The 21,406-nt window shown below is 39.5% G+C and overlaps 1 protein-coding gene across 1 annotated transcript in view; it reads left to right on the top strand.

Annotated features, from left to right (window-relative positions):
- The window catches only part of LOC126235696 (hepatocyte growth factor-regulated tyrosine kinase substrate), a 125,502-nt gene that overhangs the window by 89,949 nt on the left and 14,147 nt on the right, over window positions 1–21,406 (top strand). Inside the window, exons 11-12 of the mRNA XM_049944447.1 lie at window positions 1,642–1,858; window positions 10,358–10,542. Of these exons, the coding sequence (XP_049800404.1) occupies window positions 1,642–1,858; window positions 10,358–10,542 (402 nt within the window). The remainder of the gene's footprint in view (window positions 1–1,641; window positions 1,859–10,357; window positions 10,543–21,406) is intronic.

The raw sequence follows: 21,406 nt of genomic DNA, 5'->3' as shown, positions 1-21,406 counted from the left end.
TGCAATGTAGCAGCTGTAGCCAGGTAAATTAAGTTTTTTACGCAATTTTGTTGCTGCTATCACAACACCATTGTTTGCCAGCATCAGCTTTATATGTGTATGATTTATAACTTCTTTAAAATCCAAAAGTTATATCAATAAGCAGCTTGTGACAAATTTGTTCTTTTGAAATTATCAATTCTAACAATTCTTTTCATCACTATTAGAATAGTTGTATTTTGAGCTTTACAGTTTATTTCTTGGGATGTGGTGGAATCGTTAATGAAAGTGGTGGAATCTTTAATAAATAAAAAGGTAATCTCAGTTATGACTAGAGAGCAGCTTATTGGGATATGTAATAAATTTTGTGGACAACAACTGTTTTTTGTCCAGATAGTGAGTATCTTGCTGTTGCTTTAGTTTAGTGCAGCTGGTGTGAATATCTGTGCACACCCGTCCAGCTATGCCTCTTATATATTAAACATTTTTCATCCATTCTTGTTTAAATGTTCTATGTTCTAAGATGGCATTATGATGGCTGTATCTTCAGTATCATGTGTTACATGTCTGCAAGTAATTCCTGAACAGAGTGGTTATAATTAAACCTTTGTTACTTGAGGTCTTTAGAAAAACAAGTTATCTTAGGACAGTGAATCTTTGTGGAAAGATTTGTAAGAACATGCAGAAGAGAAATAATGAATAAACAATTGGAAGAAAAATATTTTGATTTTCGCCTGAGAAGGTAACATTCAATTGTTGGCAGCACTTTTTTAACAGTGTACCATGGCAGTTGTCCTGACACAGGTCATGCACTGCTTGAAAGATGCTCATTGCATCCAGCATTCTCAGCTATGGCAACAGTAAATTCTTGAACAATTTATGGCATAATTGGCTATTCGCCTTGCCCAGGAGCAATTCCCAAATCACTAGTTAATTCCAACTTCCAAATCATGTCTTTCAACCACAGTGTGGAAAAAGAACCTCTCCATATTCCTTCAGTGCATCAATACTCACAAAAAGAAGCCGCACTATTGCTGTCGTTTCGATACAGCAGCTTTGCGAGTAAAATCTTGCTCACCTTGTCCAGACCCATGTTGACAGCCTGCAACAATGCACACTGATGCTTTATTTCAACCCAACGTCACCAGTTCTCCTACCTAATGGCAAGTCATGGCACTAACACTGCTATCAGTGGAAACCTGTAGTGCACAGTCTGTACCACATTCCTATAAAATTGGGTAACCAGCAGTAATTAGTTCACTGTCTACATTGGCCCCCAAAAGTTGTTGTAACCACCTTATACATGGGTTGTCACTAACAGTTCTGCGCTTCAAAAATTTTTGCGGAATTTGACTCAACTTTTCCACTAATTCTTCTTATCATCATCATCTCTCTTGTCACTTTCGTTATTCCTTCGTTCCTTCCTCCGTCTGACCCTTTGTATCAACTTGAGTTTTAATTGATTGATATTTTTCTTTAATTCTTTTCCATCGTTATTCATGCTTCTGGGTAGTTCAGATCTAACACATTGAGCATTAATGCTGTGTGTGTGTGTGTGTGTGTGTGTGTGTGTGTGTGTGTGTTTTTCTTCCAAGTGAGTGTGGCGGCTTTGTCTATTTATGTTTCTTCTTTAATTTTATGCCATCATTTTGTATGTTTCAGCAACAGAAACAGGAAAATGGTGAACCGGATTCTCAAATTGAGGAATTTGTGGGTGCTCTAAAAAGTCAAGTGGAAATATTTGTGAACCGTATGAAATCAAACTCAAGTCGTGGGCGTAGCATTGCTAATGACAGCTCCGTGCAAACACTTTTTATGAATATTACAGCTATGCATTCTCAACTTCTGCGATATATTCAACAACAAGATGACAGCAGAGGTAAGTTACTGACGTACGACAATATCTTTGTTACACACTGAACTGAGGTGCCATCAGTCATGCTAAAGATGCAGATTCCCCCCCCCCCCCCCCTTTCCTCACATATGACATAAATGGTTTATTTTATTATTATTATTATTATGTTCTATTTATAAGTAAAAGCTATATTGTGTGAAAAGAGCACAGAACAAATATCTCTGTTCATGATATAGTATCATTCAGTTTTGATGACCAGAATGCTAATAGGTTATAAATGTAACAAATTATAACATTTATTAGGCATCAGACACACAGCCAACAGTCTCACAGTTCCAGAATGAGATTTTCACTCTGCAGCGGAGTGTGCGCTGATATGAAACTTCCTGGCATATTAAAACTGTGTGCTGGACCGAGACTCTAACTCGGGACCTTTGTCTTTCGCGGGCAAGTGCTCTACCACTGAGGTACCCAAGCACACTCCGCTGCAGAGTGAAAATCTCATTCTGGAAACATACCCCAGGCTGTGGCTAAGCCATGTCTCCGCAATATCCTTTCTTTCAGGAGTGCTAGTTCTGCAAGGTTCGCAGGAGAGCTTCTGTAAAGTTTGGAAGGTAGGACACGAGGTACTGGCAGAAGTAAAGCTGTGAGGATGGGGCTTGAGTCGTGCTTGGGTAGCTCAGTTGGTAGAGCACTTGCCCGCGAAAGGCAAAGGTCCGGAGTTCGAGTCTCGGTCCGGCACACAGTTTTAATCTGCCAGGAAGTTTCAGACTCACAGTTCATCCAGTCAAATCCTTACAAGCTAGATGAGCACGAAGACGTGTATTTTTCTGTAGTTAGTTAACAAGTTTTTTGATTGAAATACTTGTGATCCCTCTTTGTGGCTTCTTCTACAGTCCTTGACATGGACTTGTAATGTATAGTGATTGTATTCAGCCATCTGCACCTATAAATATATTAGCAATTTGCCTTTCAAATTTACTATATCTTAATGGTTCACAATGACTGTTTAGTTTTTGAGTGTAATTTTGCAAGGGTGCCATGTTGTGCTTGCAATTACAATTAAAAAATTGGCCTACTGGTCATTACATTTGTTATATTTAACATGAGTTTTTGCCCAACATTTATTTATTATGACCTTCTATTGCACTGATACACTATTCGGTTGTGACGTATTTTTGGGGAAAATATGCTCGTTCTTCTTTTTGAGGAATTTTAATGAGAGTGGGCATTGGTTTATGCATCTTTGTGGTCTGACATCATACCACTCTTCTGAAGAACTTGTGTACCACTGAAAAAATCGTCTATAATATTAGTATGTAATATATGTTAATGACTTACTACAGAATGTACTAAACAGACCTGAAGCAGTTTTATTTTGCTAATGACTTCAGTGTAAGTGGCATTGGTGCACCAGCATTGTTGTTAAATGACGTGAGGTTGCATTTCATCACATGGTGTTATGTATGTTACTTACTATGTTACATGAGTTCCTCACATGTTGGATGAAAAACACCGCCCATAAAATTTAGAGTAGGTTTTTCTATTTGTAATAAACTACAAAAAAGACTTGTGTCAATGATATAAGCAAAATTTAATGTGGCAGTGTCGAGTGCATCAAAGTGTATTCCAGCAACCTAGCTATTTATTTATATTTTCGAAAAGCATTTCATGTGACTTTGATGTTTTGGAGGCAGATTATGAAGTCTTGGGCATTGAATTCCATTTTTTCATAATTCTATTAGTTGAGAAAATTAAATCTTAGTAACAATGCTCAAGAAACTAAATCTTGAAGTATAGCAACACAAATTCTGCTACCACAGTATATTCCAGAGCTGCTAGTCCATCATGTAGTCACTGTATAGAAATTTACCCACTACAGCGCACCATGAATCAGGCACATCACTGGCTGTTGTTACATTGTTATTGTGTGCCATGATGTCCTCATAAATGTGAGTATTCATATGGAATAAAACCTTGGTGTAGTATCTTGGAAGGATGCACTTTGCTTTTATAAATAATTTCCCTTCTTTAGCAGTCTTCATCAAACATTGCAATAACAGATTCAGTTTGTTAAACTGTCCATTAGTGTCCTTGTGATTATTCTTTACTTAATATTGCAAACACAGTTTGCATAAACTGAATCACTGTTGAGTCAGAAATGACTAGATATGGGCTTGGTGAATCAAGATACATTGAGATTGGGGCTAATCAGTGATACCAATCTAGTAGTAATTGTAAGCTCAGGTATGCTTCAGTGACAACCATGGGACATGACAGCAGAACTTTGTGTCTGGGATAGAGAACATCATTGCTTAGCCACCAAAATCTCAGGGACAGGACATAGATCCATATGGAAAAACCTTTAATATTTATTTAAGCTGTGCTTCAATAAGGTATCTATCTATTGAGATTAAACTGTTGTTAGCAGGCAACTTCTAAGCCACTTGTGGGAGGACGATGGTTCAATCACGCGTCCAGCCATCCTGATTTAGGTTTTCCGTGATTTCCCTAAATCGCTCCAGGCAAATGCTGGGATGGTTCCTCTGAAAGGGCACGGCCGACTTACTTCCCTGTCCTTCCCTAATCCGATGAGACCATTGACCTCGCTGTTTGGTCTCTTCCCCCAAATCAATCCAATCCAATCCAATCTAAGCCACTTGAGCACCCCAGGAGCACGTACCTTACCCATGCAAAAGACCAAACGGGGTGGCACAGTGGTTAGCACACTGGACTCGCATTTGTGAGGACGATGGTTCAAACCTGCGTCTGGCCATCCTGATTTAGATTTTCCATGATTTCCCTAAATCACTTCAGGCAAGCCAGTTTCCTTCTCCATCCTTCCCTCATCCGATGGGACTGATGACCTCGCTGTTTGGTGCCCTCCCTCAAATCAATCAACTACTCCTGCAAGAAGTCTTCTGGCTGTATGGATATTTATTTCCGTAGCGTATTGTGGAACCATTTTAAAAACGCACTTGGAAAGCTAGTCCTCCAAAAAAATAAAAGTGTAGTTACAACAAAGTTACACGAGTACAACAAGATAAAGGAATGATTAAATATGTGTACTGTACAAAAGAGAGAGAATCCATTTGAAATTGTGTGCCCATCAATATCCATAAAGATGTGAAAAATACTGTCGGGAGTTTGAAATCTATCACTAGGTTGTGCAATGACACCTTACTGATACAAACAGCTACGCATTGTCAGAAGACTGCACTTTTGCAAGACAAGGATCTAAGTCAGTATCCCGTAAGAGAACAAAAACACAACAGTCTTAAATACAGCAAGCACTTCAAGCTGAAGAGATGTATTGGTTATAGATACAGCAGAATCACAGAAGCAATGAGGAGTGGAAGGAGGCACAGAAGTAAAGAATGTAACAACAAAACATTGGTGAATTACAAAAACTACTGCCTTAACATCAGTTTCACAACTACTTTCCAAATACGTCAAAGGTGAATTTATCCCTCCAAAACTAAAACCTTATGTTCAAAATCCAGCATGATGTTTCAGATGTCAGACATGGCCACAATAAAATATCAGTAACAGTAAGGCAACTTACAGAGCATGTGGGGAATAAGCTATAAAACTGGCTCTTGTTGCTCTCCAGAAATGCGCACAAATTGCTCAGATGCTCACTCTATTTAGGGTAGTAATTGTTTTGCATACATCGAACAGTACAAGATCCAAGAAATGAAAATAACAAAGCAAATTCCATAGGCCAGACCCAAGAAGTATATAAGGGCCTGCAGCAGCCTGCTTTTGTGGTGTCATTTGCATTAAGCTTTATGGAAAACATTAACAAAACTAAGCATCTCTTTGCAAGCAGAGGTAATAATAGATGGTCCAATAAACAGCTTTACTTGTAAGAGAATTTGCATACACAGGACAGTAATATGCAGCTCCTTCCAAACCAACATTTGAACAAATGGCTAACATTTTATAGAAAGTATTGTCAAATAGTCTGATACACAGAGAGAAAAAAAAAAAAAAAAAAAAAACACTCTTCCTTCCTAAGCCAAATTCCCACAATAGTAAACAGAAGATATCAAGAAAGATAACATCACTGCCAGAGAAGGCAGCTGTAACACGATCAGGCAGATGATTGCAATGATCCACGTGACTTCATTACGGAACTTGACATATGTGTCTCCACTTAAAACCTTTCACCCAATATAAATGTAGAAAAATGGAGAACAATCTCCAATCAGTGGCAGAATTATTATGATGTATTGTGAACAGGTTCTTAAGTCATTTGGTGGAAATAAAGATTTTGACTGAGGGTAAACAAATTTTTAAATGTTCACAAGACATTTATTTTGAACCATATGACACTCTTGCCTTAAACATTATGACCTGCATGGAGACAGATCCAAGGGAGGATAGCACTGTTTGTCGTCATCTCATTCTCACAATCAACAATAAAACATCAGTACCAGAAATGAATATGTCTCTCACTAAATATTGCTCCCCCCCGGGGGCTCACCGCTCTTTGGTGGATTTGTGCTTGGCTACCACGGGGCCCCTTTCTTGCGGAACACATCTGGGGAGTTTTTGGGAATGTTCCGCATTGTCTGTAGCTGATATAAGAACAGTCTCACCACTGTTTTTTTGTTCCTTTTTCTTCCATTGTTCCCTTCTCCTATTCTTCCTCTGCTTCGGCATTTGCTACCAGTCTCATTTTTTCAGCCCCACTCGAATGTCTTGTTGACACTCAGCCAAATGTATAACCTGTGGTTAAGATATGCATGAGGGCGATTGTTCTCCTTCTCCCCACTGTATTAACTGCCATGGCGACCATGCCGCCGCCCCTTGAGATTGTCACGTGTATCTCAATGAGGGGCTGTCCAGGTGGTCTGGGTATACCCGGTCGCTCGCAAGTTATTGGCTAGTTGCAAACCCTGTGTTCTACTGTCTGGCACTTACAGTACTGTTGTTGCTACATCTCACTCCATGAAGGACATGGCCACACAGATTCAGCTCTGAGGTTATAAAATCACCCAATGTCACGGTAGCATCGCCATCTCTTCATCCAGCTGTGCAACAAGCCATCAGACTCTCGTCTCAGGGGGTGAAGTCACCAGTTACACAACCGGCAGGCCAGAAAGGACAGAAGAAATACTCCCGTGAAGACTTCCTACATCCCTTCAGCCAACCAATACCCGAGTCTTCCTCTGCTAACCAGAAAGGTTAAAAAAAGTCTGACAAAGGCAAATGGTCTTCTCCTTCGCCAACTCGAAGATACTCTTCGACAGTGTCGCCACCCTCACCTAGCCGGTCTGTAGTGCCAGTGCACGCCACCAACCATTTTTCTGCGTTGGAAAACAGAAGAAAGCCAACACTTCTGTAGACCTCATGGAGCAGGATCCTCCTGTTTCTGTGCCCTGTGGCAGTGAGTATTCGTACGCTGGCTCTCGGCAGCTTCCAAGGTGACATCCCTTCATTTTTTTCCCCATCATGACTCTCCTCCAATGGAATGTTTGTGGCCTTAAATCCAACAAAGAGGATTTATGACTGCTTTTAGAATCGCATCGTCCACTTGTTCTCTGCCTTCAGGAAACAAAATTACGTCCTAACGACCACTTTGAGCTTTTGCATTTCTTCCCTGTCCATTTTGACCTTCCCCTCAAGGTCGGCATTCCATCTCATGGGGGAGTCGTGCTGCTCATGTGGTATGATGATCATAGTCAACCTATCTCCCTGACTACCTGGCTTCAAGCTGTTGCAGTTCAGCTTTTCCTTCCTCGCTTGACCTTTTCTCTTTGTACTGTTTACATTCCAGGGCAGACTTCCTCCAGCTTACTGGGCAGCTCCCTTACTGCTTTCTGCTGCTCAGTGACTTTAATGTGCACCATCCCCTTTGGGGTTCTCCCAGAACCTGTCGGAGAGATGGCCTCCTGGCTTACCTCAGTCAGCTTAACCTCATCTGCCTCAGCATGGGAGCACCCACGTTCCTTTCAGACTCCACACACATCTATTCCCATTTCGACCTATCCTTGCACACAGCCCAACTTGCCCATCGTCTCCAATGGTCTGTTCTTTCTGACACATACTCGAGTGACTATTTCCCGTACGTGCTACCCGCTTGCTGTCTCCTACCCCCACCTGTGTGCACACCCAAATGGCAGCTTACTAAGGCCAACTGGAGGCGTTACTCCTCCATGGTGACCTTTGACGAACAAGATTTCCCCAGTTGTGATGACCAGGTGGAATATCTTACAAACATTAACTTTACTGCTGCAGAACGTTCCATTTTGTCGCACATCCTCTTTACCACACCATGTCCTGGTCCCTTGGTGAACTGAGGCATGCCGCAACGCAATTTTCATGCGGGGACGTGCTCTCAGCATTTTTAACCATCAGCCGATGATTGCAAACTGCATTTATTGTAAGCAGATGGGTGCACAGTGTCGTCGCATTCTTCGGGATAGCAAAAAAGCTAGTTGGATTTCATTTACTAGTTCTTTCTAACAGTTCCACTCACTCTTCCATTGTGTGGACCAACTCCTGACGGCTCTCTGGGACTGAGATCCATTCCCCAATTTCTGGTCTGACAGTAGCAGATGATACCATCGTGGAACCTACTGCTATCTCCAACACCTTGGTCCGCCATTTTGCGGAGATTTCGAGCTCCTCCCACTGTCGCCCTTCCTTCCTTCATTGGAAATGAACAGAGGAGGCTTGGGCAATACCCTTCTCTTCTCAGAATCGTGTGTGCTACAATGCTGCCTTTCTTACGATAGAGCTAGATCAAGTTCTCACTTCATCCCGATCCTCTGACCCATGGCCAGATGCTGTTCACATTCAGATGTTGCAGCACATTTCTCTTTTGGGAAATCACTTACTGTTTCATTTGTACAACCGCATCTGGGCAGAGGACATGTTTCCCAAATGCTGGTGTGAAGCCACTATCAAAGCCATACCTAAGCCCAGTTAGGACAGACACCTTCCTTCTAGCTACTGCCCCATTTCTCTCACCAGCTGTGTTTGCATGGTGATGGAACATAGGATTCATGCCCGACAGGTATTGTGGCCCAAGTCTTGCCGTTTACTAACCACTGCACTTTGTGGATTTCGAGCACGGTGTTCTGCAGTTGACATCTCGTCACTTTGTCCACCCATGGCATGAATGGTTTTCTGCAGAAATCCCAGACTGTGGCCATGTTTTTAGATTTGGAGAAAGCCTGTGACTTTTGCCGGAGGACTGGTAGCCTCCATATTCTCTATATGTGGAGCTTCCGTGGCTGCCTGCTCCATTTCCTTCAGGAAAATTTAAAAGACTGAGTTTTCAAGGTACAAGTGGGTTGTGCCTTGTCGGGCACCTTTATCTAGGAAAACAATGTGCCTCAGGGTTCTGTCCGGAGCATTATCCTCTTTGCTTTCACAAGTAACCCTATAATGGCCTGTGTCCCGCTGGGCATCTCTGGATCCCTTTTTGTTGACAATTTTGCCATCCATTGCAGTTCTCCACAGACTTATCTCATTTAGCAGTGTCTTCAGCTTTGTCTTAATCATATTTACTTGTGTAACATCGACAAAGGCTTTTGTTTTTCCACCAACAAAACCATTTTATGAATTTCTGGCGGCGCAATTGGTTTCTTCCACCATCATTACATGTTGGGCCAGTCTGGGTACTATTTTATACACATATGCGTATATGTGCACGTGTTTTGCATGTGTATTTGTCCTCTAGCTTGATGAAGGTTTTATTCTGAATGCTAGCAAGTTTTCTTTCTTTTTTGTGCGAACTTGTCGACGACTCAACACTTTTGATTTTTGGTGAGTGGCTTCCTTCACTCCTAAAATATTTACATTCTACCAGAACTTACCTGCTGTAACTAAACTGCACTTATCAGCTATATGAGCAGGTGGCTGAAACCAGAACATGTCATGGAAACAGAGCAACAGCAGATGCTCACAGAAGTGTCATGAAATCTCGGAACTATTTCATCATTGACCATGAAACTGAATGATTAACCCCCTCGGACTTCGCAGTTCAGTCCTGGGTACATTCTTGTCCCCAATAGTGAACCTAACTTTGGTACAGAAAGGGGTGAAATAGATAGTTATGAAACTATGACAATTTATCTCATGAAATAAAATTTCTACAACATGGCAGAAACAATTTCAAGTGCAGATTAAAGTTTTTTCTCTGTGGCAACACACTTTCTATGCCGTAGATGAGTTGTTGAACTAAAATAAGCAGTAAATAATAGATCTGTAAATTGTCAGGATATAGCCATATAAGTATCTTTTTATTGTCTCTGTAATCTTTTGTTCGGTTGATACATTTCACATTGTAACATTCATTATGAATATGACCTACTGACTAAGTAACAAACTATGATAACTTTTGGCACATGATGATAGTCATTTTTACATGAAATGTTCCATAAATTGATAATATGAACTGGGCTATAGCCTTATGAGGGTATTATGAGCCAGATAAATCATAATTGCTATTTTTTCTCAATGTGTTAGTCAAAATTTCTTTCACTAAGCATCTGTTTTTCCTGTCAGTGTATTACGAAGGACTTCAGGACAAGCTAGCACAAGTGAAAGATGCAAGAGCCGCTCTAGATGCATTGCGGGAAGAACACAGAGAGAAGCTGAGAAGGCAAGCAGAAGAAGCAGAGCGTATTAGACAACTCCAGATGGCTCACAAACTTGAAATAATGCGCAAGAAGAAACAAGAATATTTGCAGGTTTGTTTTATACTAAATTTTATTTGAATCGAGCAACAACATTATGGAAGTATAGGGTCATTAGTGGTGGTTGTTGTTGACTTTATTTTCATAGGACTTACAGATCATGGAAGTTACATAATGCAGAATAAAAATACAAATGTAGAGATGCTGTTTAGAGATCCCTTACATGCTTCCCACACTGATCTGCCTTCAGCTCACAAGCTGGACAGGCCTGTTGAGGTGTCTTCCATCAGCAGTTGCAAGGATGGCTGTGTGAGACCCCATTCTGCTGTCTTTCAGCTTCTGTACTCTTGGCTTTTTCAACGTGTGACATAGAACAACTCCTCTTTTCATGAGGACATCGACACTGACTTGGATCCTCATTCCCACACATTTTATCATGCCAAAACCTAGGAAATGCATAAAGGATAGAAATGTTCTGAAGCTCTGGGATGTGAAAGATAATTCAAGAGGACTTTACACAAATTTCAAGGAACTAAATGGCAGAATTTCTTCTTTTGCAACATACAATGCTTGCTCTCAGCTAAGTTGTTTAAGCATTGCTACTTTCATCTTACTTCCAGTTATTATTGTAATGTATCAGCTTATTGTAAGTATACTAGCTCTTGGAGCAATATTTGAGAAAGAGGTAGAAGAGTAATTGTTAAATTATATAACTAGCACAAAGTTGACCTCTGGCAAGGATGTTTAATATTAAGATTTGTCAATTGTTGACATCTGTTCATTTGATTTGATTAGTGCAGTTGGATGAAACCAACTGTGGTCTTATCCCACTGTAGCCTGCACTAAGTTTATTGTGTGGTTTTGCTCTCTGTGATTATAGAAAAACCAACCAGTACCCGTAAGAAGTAATAGGAGACCCTTTAGTAGCTCTTTATTAGACATGCTTTGTTCAGGACTTAATGGCTCGAATATTCCATCTTTTGTCCTCCAATGTTTTGCATTGGACGATTAGGTGATATGTGGTTTCATTCTCTTTACCACATAGTCTACACCGGGCTTGTTCCTCTACATCAATAAGGGTTTCTTAAAGTTCCCATGACCAGTCATAAGCCCTATCATGAGTTAATCTGTCATGTCCAAGCCCAGGATTATGGAAATTCTTGTGAAAAACAGCTTCCGCATCAATAGCATGCCATGGATTTTGTTTTTGGATCATAGTCAAGTATCTGCATGCTGCCTCCCCATCCATCTACATAGTTCTGATTTGTCTATCACCTTAGTGATCATTAGAACAGGTTCTGGTCCAAAAATTGGAGTCGTCACACCTGTTCAGGCCAGCCTATCAGCATGTTCCTTGCCACTAATTCCCAAATGACCAGGTACCCACACCAGGTTTACCATGTTGCTTTGCCCCCCTCACACAATGGCTTCATAGCAGTCTCCAGTGGTCCTTGATTTCATTGCAGGGGCTATTGGAGATTTCAGAACTGCTTGGCTGTTTGAATAAATGCAGATGCTACGACCTTCGTAGCACCTACACAAATTCTACTCCATACACACCCCGACAGCAGGTATTTTTCCTAGCATACCATTGCCAGCTTCCCTAGAGAGATTGCACACTCTAGACTAGGTTGTACCTTGTATACCCCAACTCCAGCACATTTGTCTGCTTACAGTCTGTCAGTAAATCATACTGTCTCCCACATGCTGTCTAGGGGTTCATTATTCCGCTGCTCCCTACTTCCAGTTGTTATGTCGAAAGTTTTATTGAAGCAGCCGAAAGTTATTGTACAAACAGCCAACATTTTTCCCAACCATTCTTATATTTACTACATTCCCAATTTTGCTGTGGGATTTTGGATGTCCTAAAGGTATTCAGATATTTCCTGTTTTTCACCTGTATATTGCTGTTACTGCCTCCACTGTAACCCATAGATGTAATGGCAGCATGTCCAGCAGTCTCCACCACAGCCATAAATAAGTGTGTTGCCAATTCCACAAGTTATGCCTAAGCAGGTCAGTCTCTGCATATTGCGAACCCCCTTAGCAGCCACTATCTGTTCTACTTTATTCTGCCATATAGTTGTTTTTTGGTAATAAGTGGTGTATATCCACTATGTATTCCTGGAGTTTAGACCCCAGTTTTTACCACACGCTGTTTTAGTGCTCAAAAGAGCTCTTTTTGCCTTGAAACATACATTCTTTATGTAAGAGGTCCATGACAGTTTTGTGTCCAGGATTACACCTAGACAATCTACTACCCCGTCTACTGGCAGAGTTTTCTTGAGAAGCTTGAGATTCCAGTATGTGTACTGGATATGCTTCCTCATGAATGGTACAGCAGTTTTCTTGGGACTGACCCTTAGATATTATTTTGTGCAACAGTTTTGCACATTGTTCAGTGAACATTGTGCCATTATTGTAACAGTTACAAAACTTTCCAAGTGTTACTATGACTAAACCATCTGGATATCCTTGATAAAAGTAGCCTCTAGTATTTAGGTCTACAATGAATTCGTTCACCACAAGATTCCGCAGTAGTGTGGACGAAACCCCTCCTCGCAGACACCCCCTTGTGGTGTTGATCATCACTTTCTCGTTCATCGTGGTGGCTTCTGCCTTTCTTCCGTTTAGCATGGACTTAATCTACCTGCATATGGCAGTTTCAGCACCATGCTCTTCTGCAGATATAACCGTGGATTCGAATGTTGTATCTTAATAACCCCCTCAATACCCAGGACAATACCAAGAACAAATTTCCTGAAAGTGTAGAGCTTTTTTTTACCTTCCCAACAAGTTAGTGAAGTGCTGTTTCACATATTTGTGTAGTTGGTCTGCGCATTGGTTTACATGTAGAGGAACTTCAGTTAAGCTCTTTTCTCTAACACACACATTAACTAGTTTTTATAATGCATTTAGAAGAAAGGAAGATAGACTGCTGGGTCTCTCATCCTTTGCCTTCGTATGATCAGTTCTTGCTGGCTCCGGAATGAAGGCAATGCTCACTGTCCTCCAAGCATTAGCAGTTATTCCTGCTGCTAGGCTGACCACCTAAACAGTCTACATAGAAATGTAATTAATACCTCTTCTTGCATGTTGCAGTAGAGCTGGAAAGATTCCATTTGGGGCTGATGACTTGAATGGTTGAAACTCCACTATCCTCTAGATTCTTTTGAAATCAACACATTCTCTGGCAGATTTCCAGTTTTTCCATGTTGATTAATTATAATCCAGTCCCTCTCAGGGGACTGACTCTTGGTCTGTGTTATGTGCCACAGTGTATTGAGGAAAGTGAGTTATGAAGAACACTTCCAGTGTCCTAGCTCAAGCAGCTGTACCTTCCACTTCCTCATAGAATACCTTTCAGTATCATTGCTCATATTTAGTTTTAATTGTTGCCATCTGTTAGCGATGCTACAATTAAAACTAAATGTGAGAAATGGTTTTGAAAGAACCGATTGTGTGTCTAATTTGAAATGCAAGTGAGGAACACAATATTTAGTGTTACATGCTTAGGAAGTCAAATAAATTTGTACATTTTACATTAGCAGTCTGTTGCAGGAAACTATAGCTAGTTAGTGATCATTGATGATGCAATCCAAGACTTGCTTGAGCATGTGAAGACTTTACAAACTCTTTGAAGTAGGTAATTCTGAAGGCAAAATACAGTACTGAGGGCAGATATTTAGGTGGCACAGCAGACAGGTTAGGATGCATTCTGATGATTATACACATTGATGTAATTACAGTGTTAGACTGCCACTGATCAAATAGATATATTTTCTGATGACATTGAGTATTGGAATCTTTTCTGGAAACAATTCAGTTCCTCTGTCTACACATACCCAAACTTGTTAACTATAAATAAATCTGTATGTCTTTGAGGGTATCTGGAGGGGGAATCCAAGAATTTGTTGCAAGCCATTGCTGTAACTGCAGTTGATTATAAGCAAACCAAGGAAATTTTATGTGGGTGTTATATGGTGATAGAAATAGAATTATGCTGGTGCTTCTTAAGTAACTGGAAGGTGTCACGCCTGTAACATCTGATACCCCAAAATCTCTAAACGTTTTTGAATGCAGTAAGCACATTTAATTTTTGCAAGCACTAGGCTTAAGATCAAGTCTTAGATCCAAAGATACCTCACGCTTCCCCAGAAGGCATATGTTGTCACTGGATAAATCCACATAAAGAGGGAACAATTTTCAGAGGGGAACATCCTTAAATTGGGAAACTTGCAGACCAACTAACATTCCACTGTACAGAGCGGCCCTCAAATTTCTAAGTTATGAGATACAGAACACAGATCCATATTGTAGGTAGAAGCCTACTGTGTGTTTTGCGAACAGTGTGGTCACTGTATGCAAGAGTGTGAGAAGGTGAAGGGTGTTTATGACCACCTCAAAATTTTGAGCTCCATCAGTAGGTACTTTTTTTTCTCAATGAGGGTCATTCTGGAAAAGACTGTAGAAAGGAGGTCTCTTTTGAGAGAGAGAGAGAGAGAGAGAGAGAGAGAGAGAGAGAATCACAAATCAGTTTGCAGCAATTCAGAATTGCCTACTTCATTGGCTACTCCTTCTGAACGAAATTCAGTCAGCAATATGAATACTGTTTGTTAAGTACTAACTCAGTTCCAGACAGCCGGTGTTTTAAGTAACAGACCTACAGGTGTAAGTAGACTTACAACTTGTGTTTTAGGTGGTAGCAGCCAATCTAGTTTCATTAGCAGATCATTAGACAACAATATAAAGCTAGAAGTTGTTGCGAATCATCCACTGGCATGCCTTTGAATCTTCATTCTCTGCAGCAGACTTAGCGTCAGCTGGTCTGCCTGATGTTGAGAAGCACATGGAACAATACTCAGTTTACAGTTACCACATTAGAGAGTTTTCAGTCCTTTTCAAGACATCTGTCAGTACCTCGAGAGTTCAAAAAGCAATACATAAGAAAATTGTGAGGGCCTGCTAAAAAGTAATGCCTCCTAATTTTTTTTATTCTATCAGTTGAGGTATTACATGCATGCGTATTAGTCGGTCAACTTTCCCACTTCAGTGATGCAAGTTGCAATCCTCTGCCACTAGAGGGCTCCAAATTGTGACTTGCAACATTGGGGGGTGTAACATAACTTTGTTGGTGTTTGAGAAACAGCATGCTGTAATAGTTTCTAATCGCAGAAAACATGCCTTCAGTTGAGATCCATAGAAGAATGAAAAATTTGTCCAGTGATGATTATATCGACATCAGTAATGTGTGACATTGGGTTGTGCATGCAAATAATAAAGAAAATGGTGGTGCTAACCTCAAAGTGTGTGATAGAGCTCAGAGTTGCCTGCGTATGGCAGCTGACAATACCAAATGAATTGGGTTCCAAAACTTAAAATCACCATGGAGGACTTCACTTTGATAGTGATGAAGCAGTGCAAGCAGAGATGACATTGTGGCTCTGTCAACAAACGGTTCTATAGTGACAGTGGTCTCTCATTGGGAGAAATGTATTTCTCGCCAAGGTGAGTTGAGAAATATGTAGACATGAAGAATAAAGATGTAGAATGTCAATAAAGTTTATTTTATTTAAAAATCTGTAAGTTTTCACACAAAAAAACCAGGAGGCATTACTTGTCAGCACACCCTTGTACAGCTGGTTGAGCCTACCGAAGGATGTGATGAGCTCCCCCTTGAGCTACTAATTGTAGCAGGTCACTACTGGAAAAATTGTAAGGACACAGTATCATATGAGAGTATCTACATAAAGAGGACCAGTAGATACACATTTGAGTGTTTATTTTCCAGCAAAGAAAGGGTGCAGTATACTTGTGATCCTCATTTGGCCACTGACAGAGCTGGTGTGAAAACCAAAGCAGCTAAAGCCACTACATGTGTGTTGCATGTAAGGTTTGATGCATTTTTCCTCTTGGCAGATGATCTGCAGGCTTGTCTTTGTGTGGACAGTCCCTCCACTGAGATGGCTAAGTATACTTGTTAATTTCTGTGATCCGGTTGTGTACTTGCATACAAAAGTTTTTGAAGTACTGGTCTTTGGCTTGACGTGACTTGGTCTGGACTGCTGTTGAAATCGCTCATCAATATTTTATAAAGTTTTAATCTTCAGTTACTTATTTAAAGTTTATTTGTGTTAATATTTACTGTAAAAGTAACTTACTAGTGGATTTTCATTAATCTCGGTCTTTCTTCATTTGTTACTGGCTCGAGTGGTCTGTTATTCGTGAGTGTGCTTACGTCATTCAGCCACCTCACGCCTCAGTAGTGTGTTTACATTTTGCAGCGCGCAATTGCAGCTGTAGCAGCCATAAAGCCAAGTACTGACAAACTTATTTGTGCACTGTTATACAGTTACTAAATTTAATAGTTTTCAGAGGTGTTTCGTGCTGTTAGTGGCGAAATAATGATTTAATAAACTTTTGTACTCAAACAAATGTCACATGTAATTAAAAATTATGTAGGAAAGTTAATCGAACAGCAATAGAGAGTTTTTTAAACCTTGTCAAGGAACAAGAGTGGCAGGATGTTTATAGTGCTGATAACATAGATGATAAATATAATGCTTTCCTTAAGACATTTCTCATGCTCGTAGAGAGTTGCTTCCCATTAGAATGTTCTAAATTGGGTACTAGCAGTAATAGGTAGCCCGAGTGGCTGACTAGTGGGATAAGGATATCATGTAGAACAAAGTGCGAATTACATCAAAATGTTAGAAGTAGTCACAATCAAGCTACAGTAGCCCATTACAAACAGTATTGTAAGATGCTTAAAAATGTTATTCGGAAGGCAAAGAGTATGTGGTGTGCGAATAGAATAGCTAATTTACAGGATAAAATTAAAACCATATGATCAGTTGTGAAGGAAGTGTCTGGTCAGCAGCACGAGGTTGACGATATAAAGTCAGTTCGTAGTAAAAATATTTCTGTTACTGATAAATCAGATATATGTCCAGTATTTAACAATCATTTTCTGAGCATTGCTAGTGAATTAAATAAAAATTTAGTTTCTACAGGGAATCGTATAACTTTCTTGGTAAATGCCTTTCCGAGATTGACGTCTTAAATACTCCTCTGTGGTACAGACAAGGGGGAGATTGAGTCAGTAATTGAATCACTGAAGACTAAGGACTCTCATGGATATGATAGTGTGTCGAGCAGAATATTTAAGTACTGTGTTGCACATGTTATCCATATTTGTAATTTTTAGTTTAGGAATGTTCGGTTTACCGAATGATTTAAGTACTCAGAAGTATAAAAAGGGAGAAAGGGATAATGCAGACAATTTTAGACCTATTTCTATGCCATCAGTGTTAGCTAAAGTTATTGAAAAGGCTGTGTATGTAAGGATAATTGATCATTTTATATCACACGATTTGCTATCAAATGTACAGTTCAGCTTTAGAAGTCATTTAACAATTGACAAAGCTATATTCTCTTTTCTCTGTGAGGTACTGGATAGGCTAAACAAAAGGTTTCAAATGCTAGGCATATTTTCTGATTTAACTAAGGCCTTTGATTGTTGCGGTATATTGATAATTTTTACTTATGGACCGTCTGACAGCAACTGAATAAAACACAATTTTAGTGCCATACGCGTTTCACCTTTATTTTCTGCAAGGCATCATCAGTGACTTGGAATATGTACATATGATAGCTATTTAATTTACATTTTTGTCTCTGTGCATATAGGTTATAAACAGTTCTGGTGGTTGGTATTTCCTATTAAGTAGTAATGTTTTGAACTGTACTTACAGGTTGCGCGGACAATTTCTTACATATTACGCTCCTGTTGCATTTTTGGTGTTGTTCTTCTCCTTATGAATGCCAATTTGCGGTTTTTTCCCCCACATTCCACAGGACTGTGAACTGAACGCTTGTTTGAATGCAATGTTTTGGTTTCTGTTTCCGATTATCAAATGTTTTTGCCAAAGATCGTATGTTATTGCCAAACTTTCGAGTGTAATTATTGAAGTATCTGGTGTGTGTGTGTGTGTGTGTGTGTGTGTGTGTGTGTGTGTGTGCAGATGGTGTGGGGAAGAGTTTTTTTGTTTTATGTTATCATTTCCTTTATTAAGTGTAGTAGGGAGCCTGTGCTGATATGTGTTTGTTCATTTATAACATGTTTGTTTTCTGCTATGGCTTTCTGGATGTGGAAGTTTTCTTGCATTTGTATAAGATGTTTGTCATGGTTGCTTATTCTCATTATTTTCATTTCTTGTTCCATGTTTGTAGGATGGTGGTTATGGTGTTTTAAATGCTATGCAAATGTGGAATGGTTTGTTTCATACTTCCAACATCTGATACGTTCTTTGTATCTTGTTTCAAAACTACTGCATGTCATGCCTATGCATACTGTATCACAACTTTGACATTCAAGTTTATATATTCCTGATTGTTGGAATTTCTCCCTCTTGGTAGCTGGCTGGCTTAGGTGTGATTGGAGAGTTTGCCCAGGCTTGCTTATATGCTATTTTGAAGCCCTGTCTCTTTAGTATGTTTGCAACTCTGTGTGTTAGTTTATGTGTGTAGGTCATGGTGTACCATCTGGTTCTTTTCTGTGTGGTGTTGTCATTGCGTGTGTTTGTTGAGTGTGTTTGTAAGTTTTTAGCTTGTGAGTTCTTTTGTATTCTGGAAATGTTGTTTTTGTTTTTTATTTGTTTTTATCTTTTGATTGAGCCTGTGTACCACATGCGTGTCATATCCATTGTTCCTAGCTGTTTGTATGATTGTGCTCATTTCTTGTTCATAGTTTCTCTTGCTGAGTGGGATTCTGTTTAATCTATGTAACGTGTCTTAGTGCTGCAAGTTTCTGGCTGTGGGGGTGGTTGGATGTGGAATGTATTAATGTGTCTGTGGCTGTTGGTTTTCTAAAGATGTTAAATGTATGTTTGTCATTTTCTTTTTTTATTGTAATGTCAAGAAAATTTGATATTCTTTTTCTTTTTCAAGTGTGAATTTTATGTTCTGATGAGCTTTGTTTATTTCTGAATGGAGTTCATGTATTTTTTCACTTGGCTCATCTACCAGACAGATAGTGTCATCCACGTATCTGTACCAATATATGATTTTGAAACTTTCATTAGCGGTTATCTTTTCAAATATCTGATTTTCTAGGTGACTGATGAAAATGTTTGCTAGTGTTCCTGATATTGGGGATCCCATGGGCAGTCCATCGCTTTGTAGATAATATTCTTTCTCAAACTGAAAGTAGTTTTGTTCAGTTGTCAGTCTGAGCATATCTGTTATTTCTTTTATTGCGTCTGTGGTGAGGTTGCTGTGGGATGAGAGATTTTGTTCTAAGATTTCTATTGTTTCTGTGATAGGGATGGAGGTATACATATTTTCTATATCGAATGAAATCAGTGATGCTGTGTGTGGTACGTGTATGTTTTCTATTAGGTTTCTTGTGTTTATCACTGTTCTGTTGTTTTCTACTTTATAGTGTTTTGTAACTAACTTTTGGAGGTGTTTGGCTATGTGGTATGTTGGGGCTTTGTTGAAGTTGATAACAGCTCTCATTGGCTTTTCGTCTTTATGTACTTTCGGTTGACTGCGGAGTGTTGGTGCTTGTGTATAATCTGATGGCAATAGTAGATTTCCCAACTAGGGTTACTGTTAACAGTAAAAGTCTGACAGATAATATATTTATAGGTAAGTCTAAATGCAATGAGATCACTGTACATCCAATCCTTGGCCTTTCTGATCATGGTGGTCAATTGCTTAGGCTCAATTACATCAGTGTGTGCAACAGTTCCGAGCATTCTTGCAAATCTTTTAGGATAATAAATGAACAGGGCCTTAAAAAATTCAATGACAGCCTAAAAGATAGAGATTGGAGCCCAGTTTATAGGGAAACAGATGTAAACAAAAAGTACAATTCATTTTTAAATGAATTCATGTCTGTATTTGAGTCCATCTTTCCCAAAAAGTAGTTAGAAATAGTCATATAGGCAATGCCAAGAAGTCTTCGATCACTACAGGGATAACAACATCTTGTAGAACAAAGAGGATGTTATACAGTTCTCTCAGGACTTGTAATGATCCAAAGAAACGACAACACTACAAACTGTAGCATTCTCAAGAAGGTTATAAATAAATCTAAAAGTATGTGCATAAAATCAGAAATTGAAAGCTCAGAAAATAAAATTAAAACTATATGGAATGTAATAAAGAGGGAAACTGGCAGACAACAGGGAACATGTCTCGGGTAGAGATTAAAACAGGGGACAGTATCATAAAGGAACCTGAGTTGGTTGCAGAAATATTTAATAACCACTTTTTGAGAGCAGCAGAGAAGACAGGTTGTAATGGTTCTATAGAAGAATCATTGTCCCTCCTACAGAAAGCTATTAGCAACAGAATCCCACACTTATCTTTACCTCCAGTTACTGTAAGCGAAGTCATAAGAGTAATTAGATCATTAAAAAATAAAAATTCTGCTGGTGTGGACAATATTTCTAGTAAAATACTGAAACACTGTTATAAATTTGTTAGTCCCGTCTTATGCAACATATACAATACATCCCTACAAGAAGGGATTGTCCCTGACAGACTAAAGTTGGCTGTAGTGATTCCTCTCTTTAAAAAAGGTGATAAAAGCATTGTTACAAACTATTGCCCAATATCCCTATTAACTACCTTCTCGAAAATTCTAGAAAAACTCATGCACAGGAGGATTGTAGACCATCTCAACTTCCACAGTATCTTAAGCAAAAATCAGTTTGGTTTTCGTGCCGGTCTTTGTACTGAACAGGCAATATTCTCTTTCAGCAACCAAGTTTTGGAAGCCATTAACAAAAAAATGTCTCCAGTGGGTATTTTTTGTGATCTTACGAAAGCCTTTGACTGTGTAAACCAACAAATTCTCTTGAAAAAGGCAGAATACTATGGTTTAGGTGGCACTGTTGGCTTGTGGCTA

Source organism: Schistocerca nitens, chromosome 2 (assembly GCF_023898315.1).
Source record: "Schistocerca nitens isolate TAMUIC-IGC-003100 chromosome 2, iqSchNite1.1, whole genome shotgun sequence".
NCBI classification, from domain to species: domain Eukaryota; kingdom Metazoa; phylum Arthropoda; class Insecta; order Orthoptera; family Acrididae; genus Schistocerca; species Schistocerca nitens.
The sequence above is the reverse complement of the archived record's forward strand: the minus strand, read 5'-3'. Positions and strand labels throughout refer to the sequence as shown.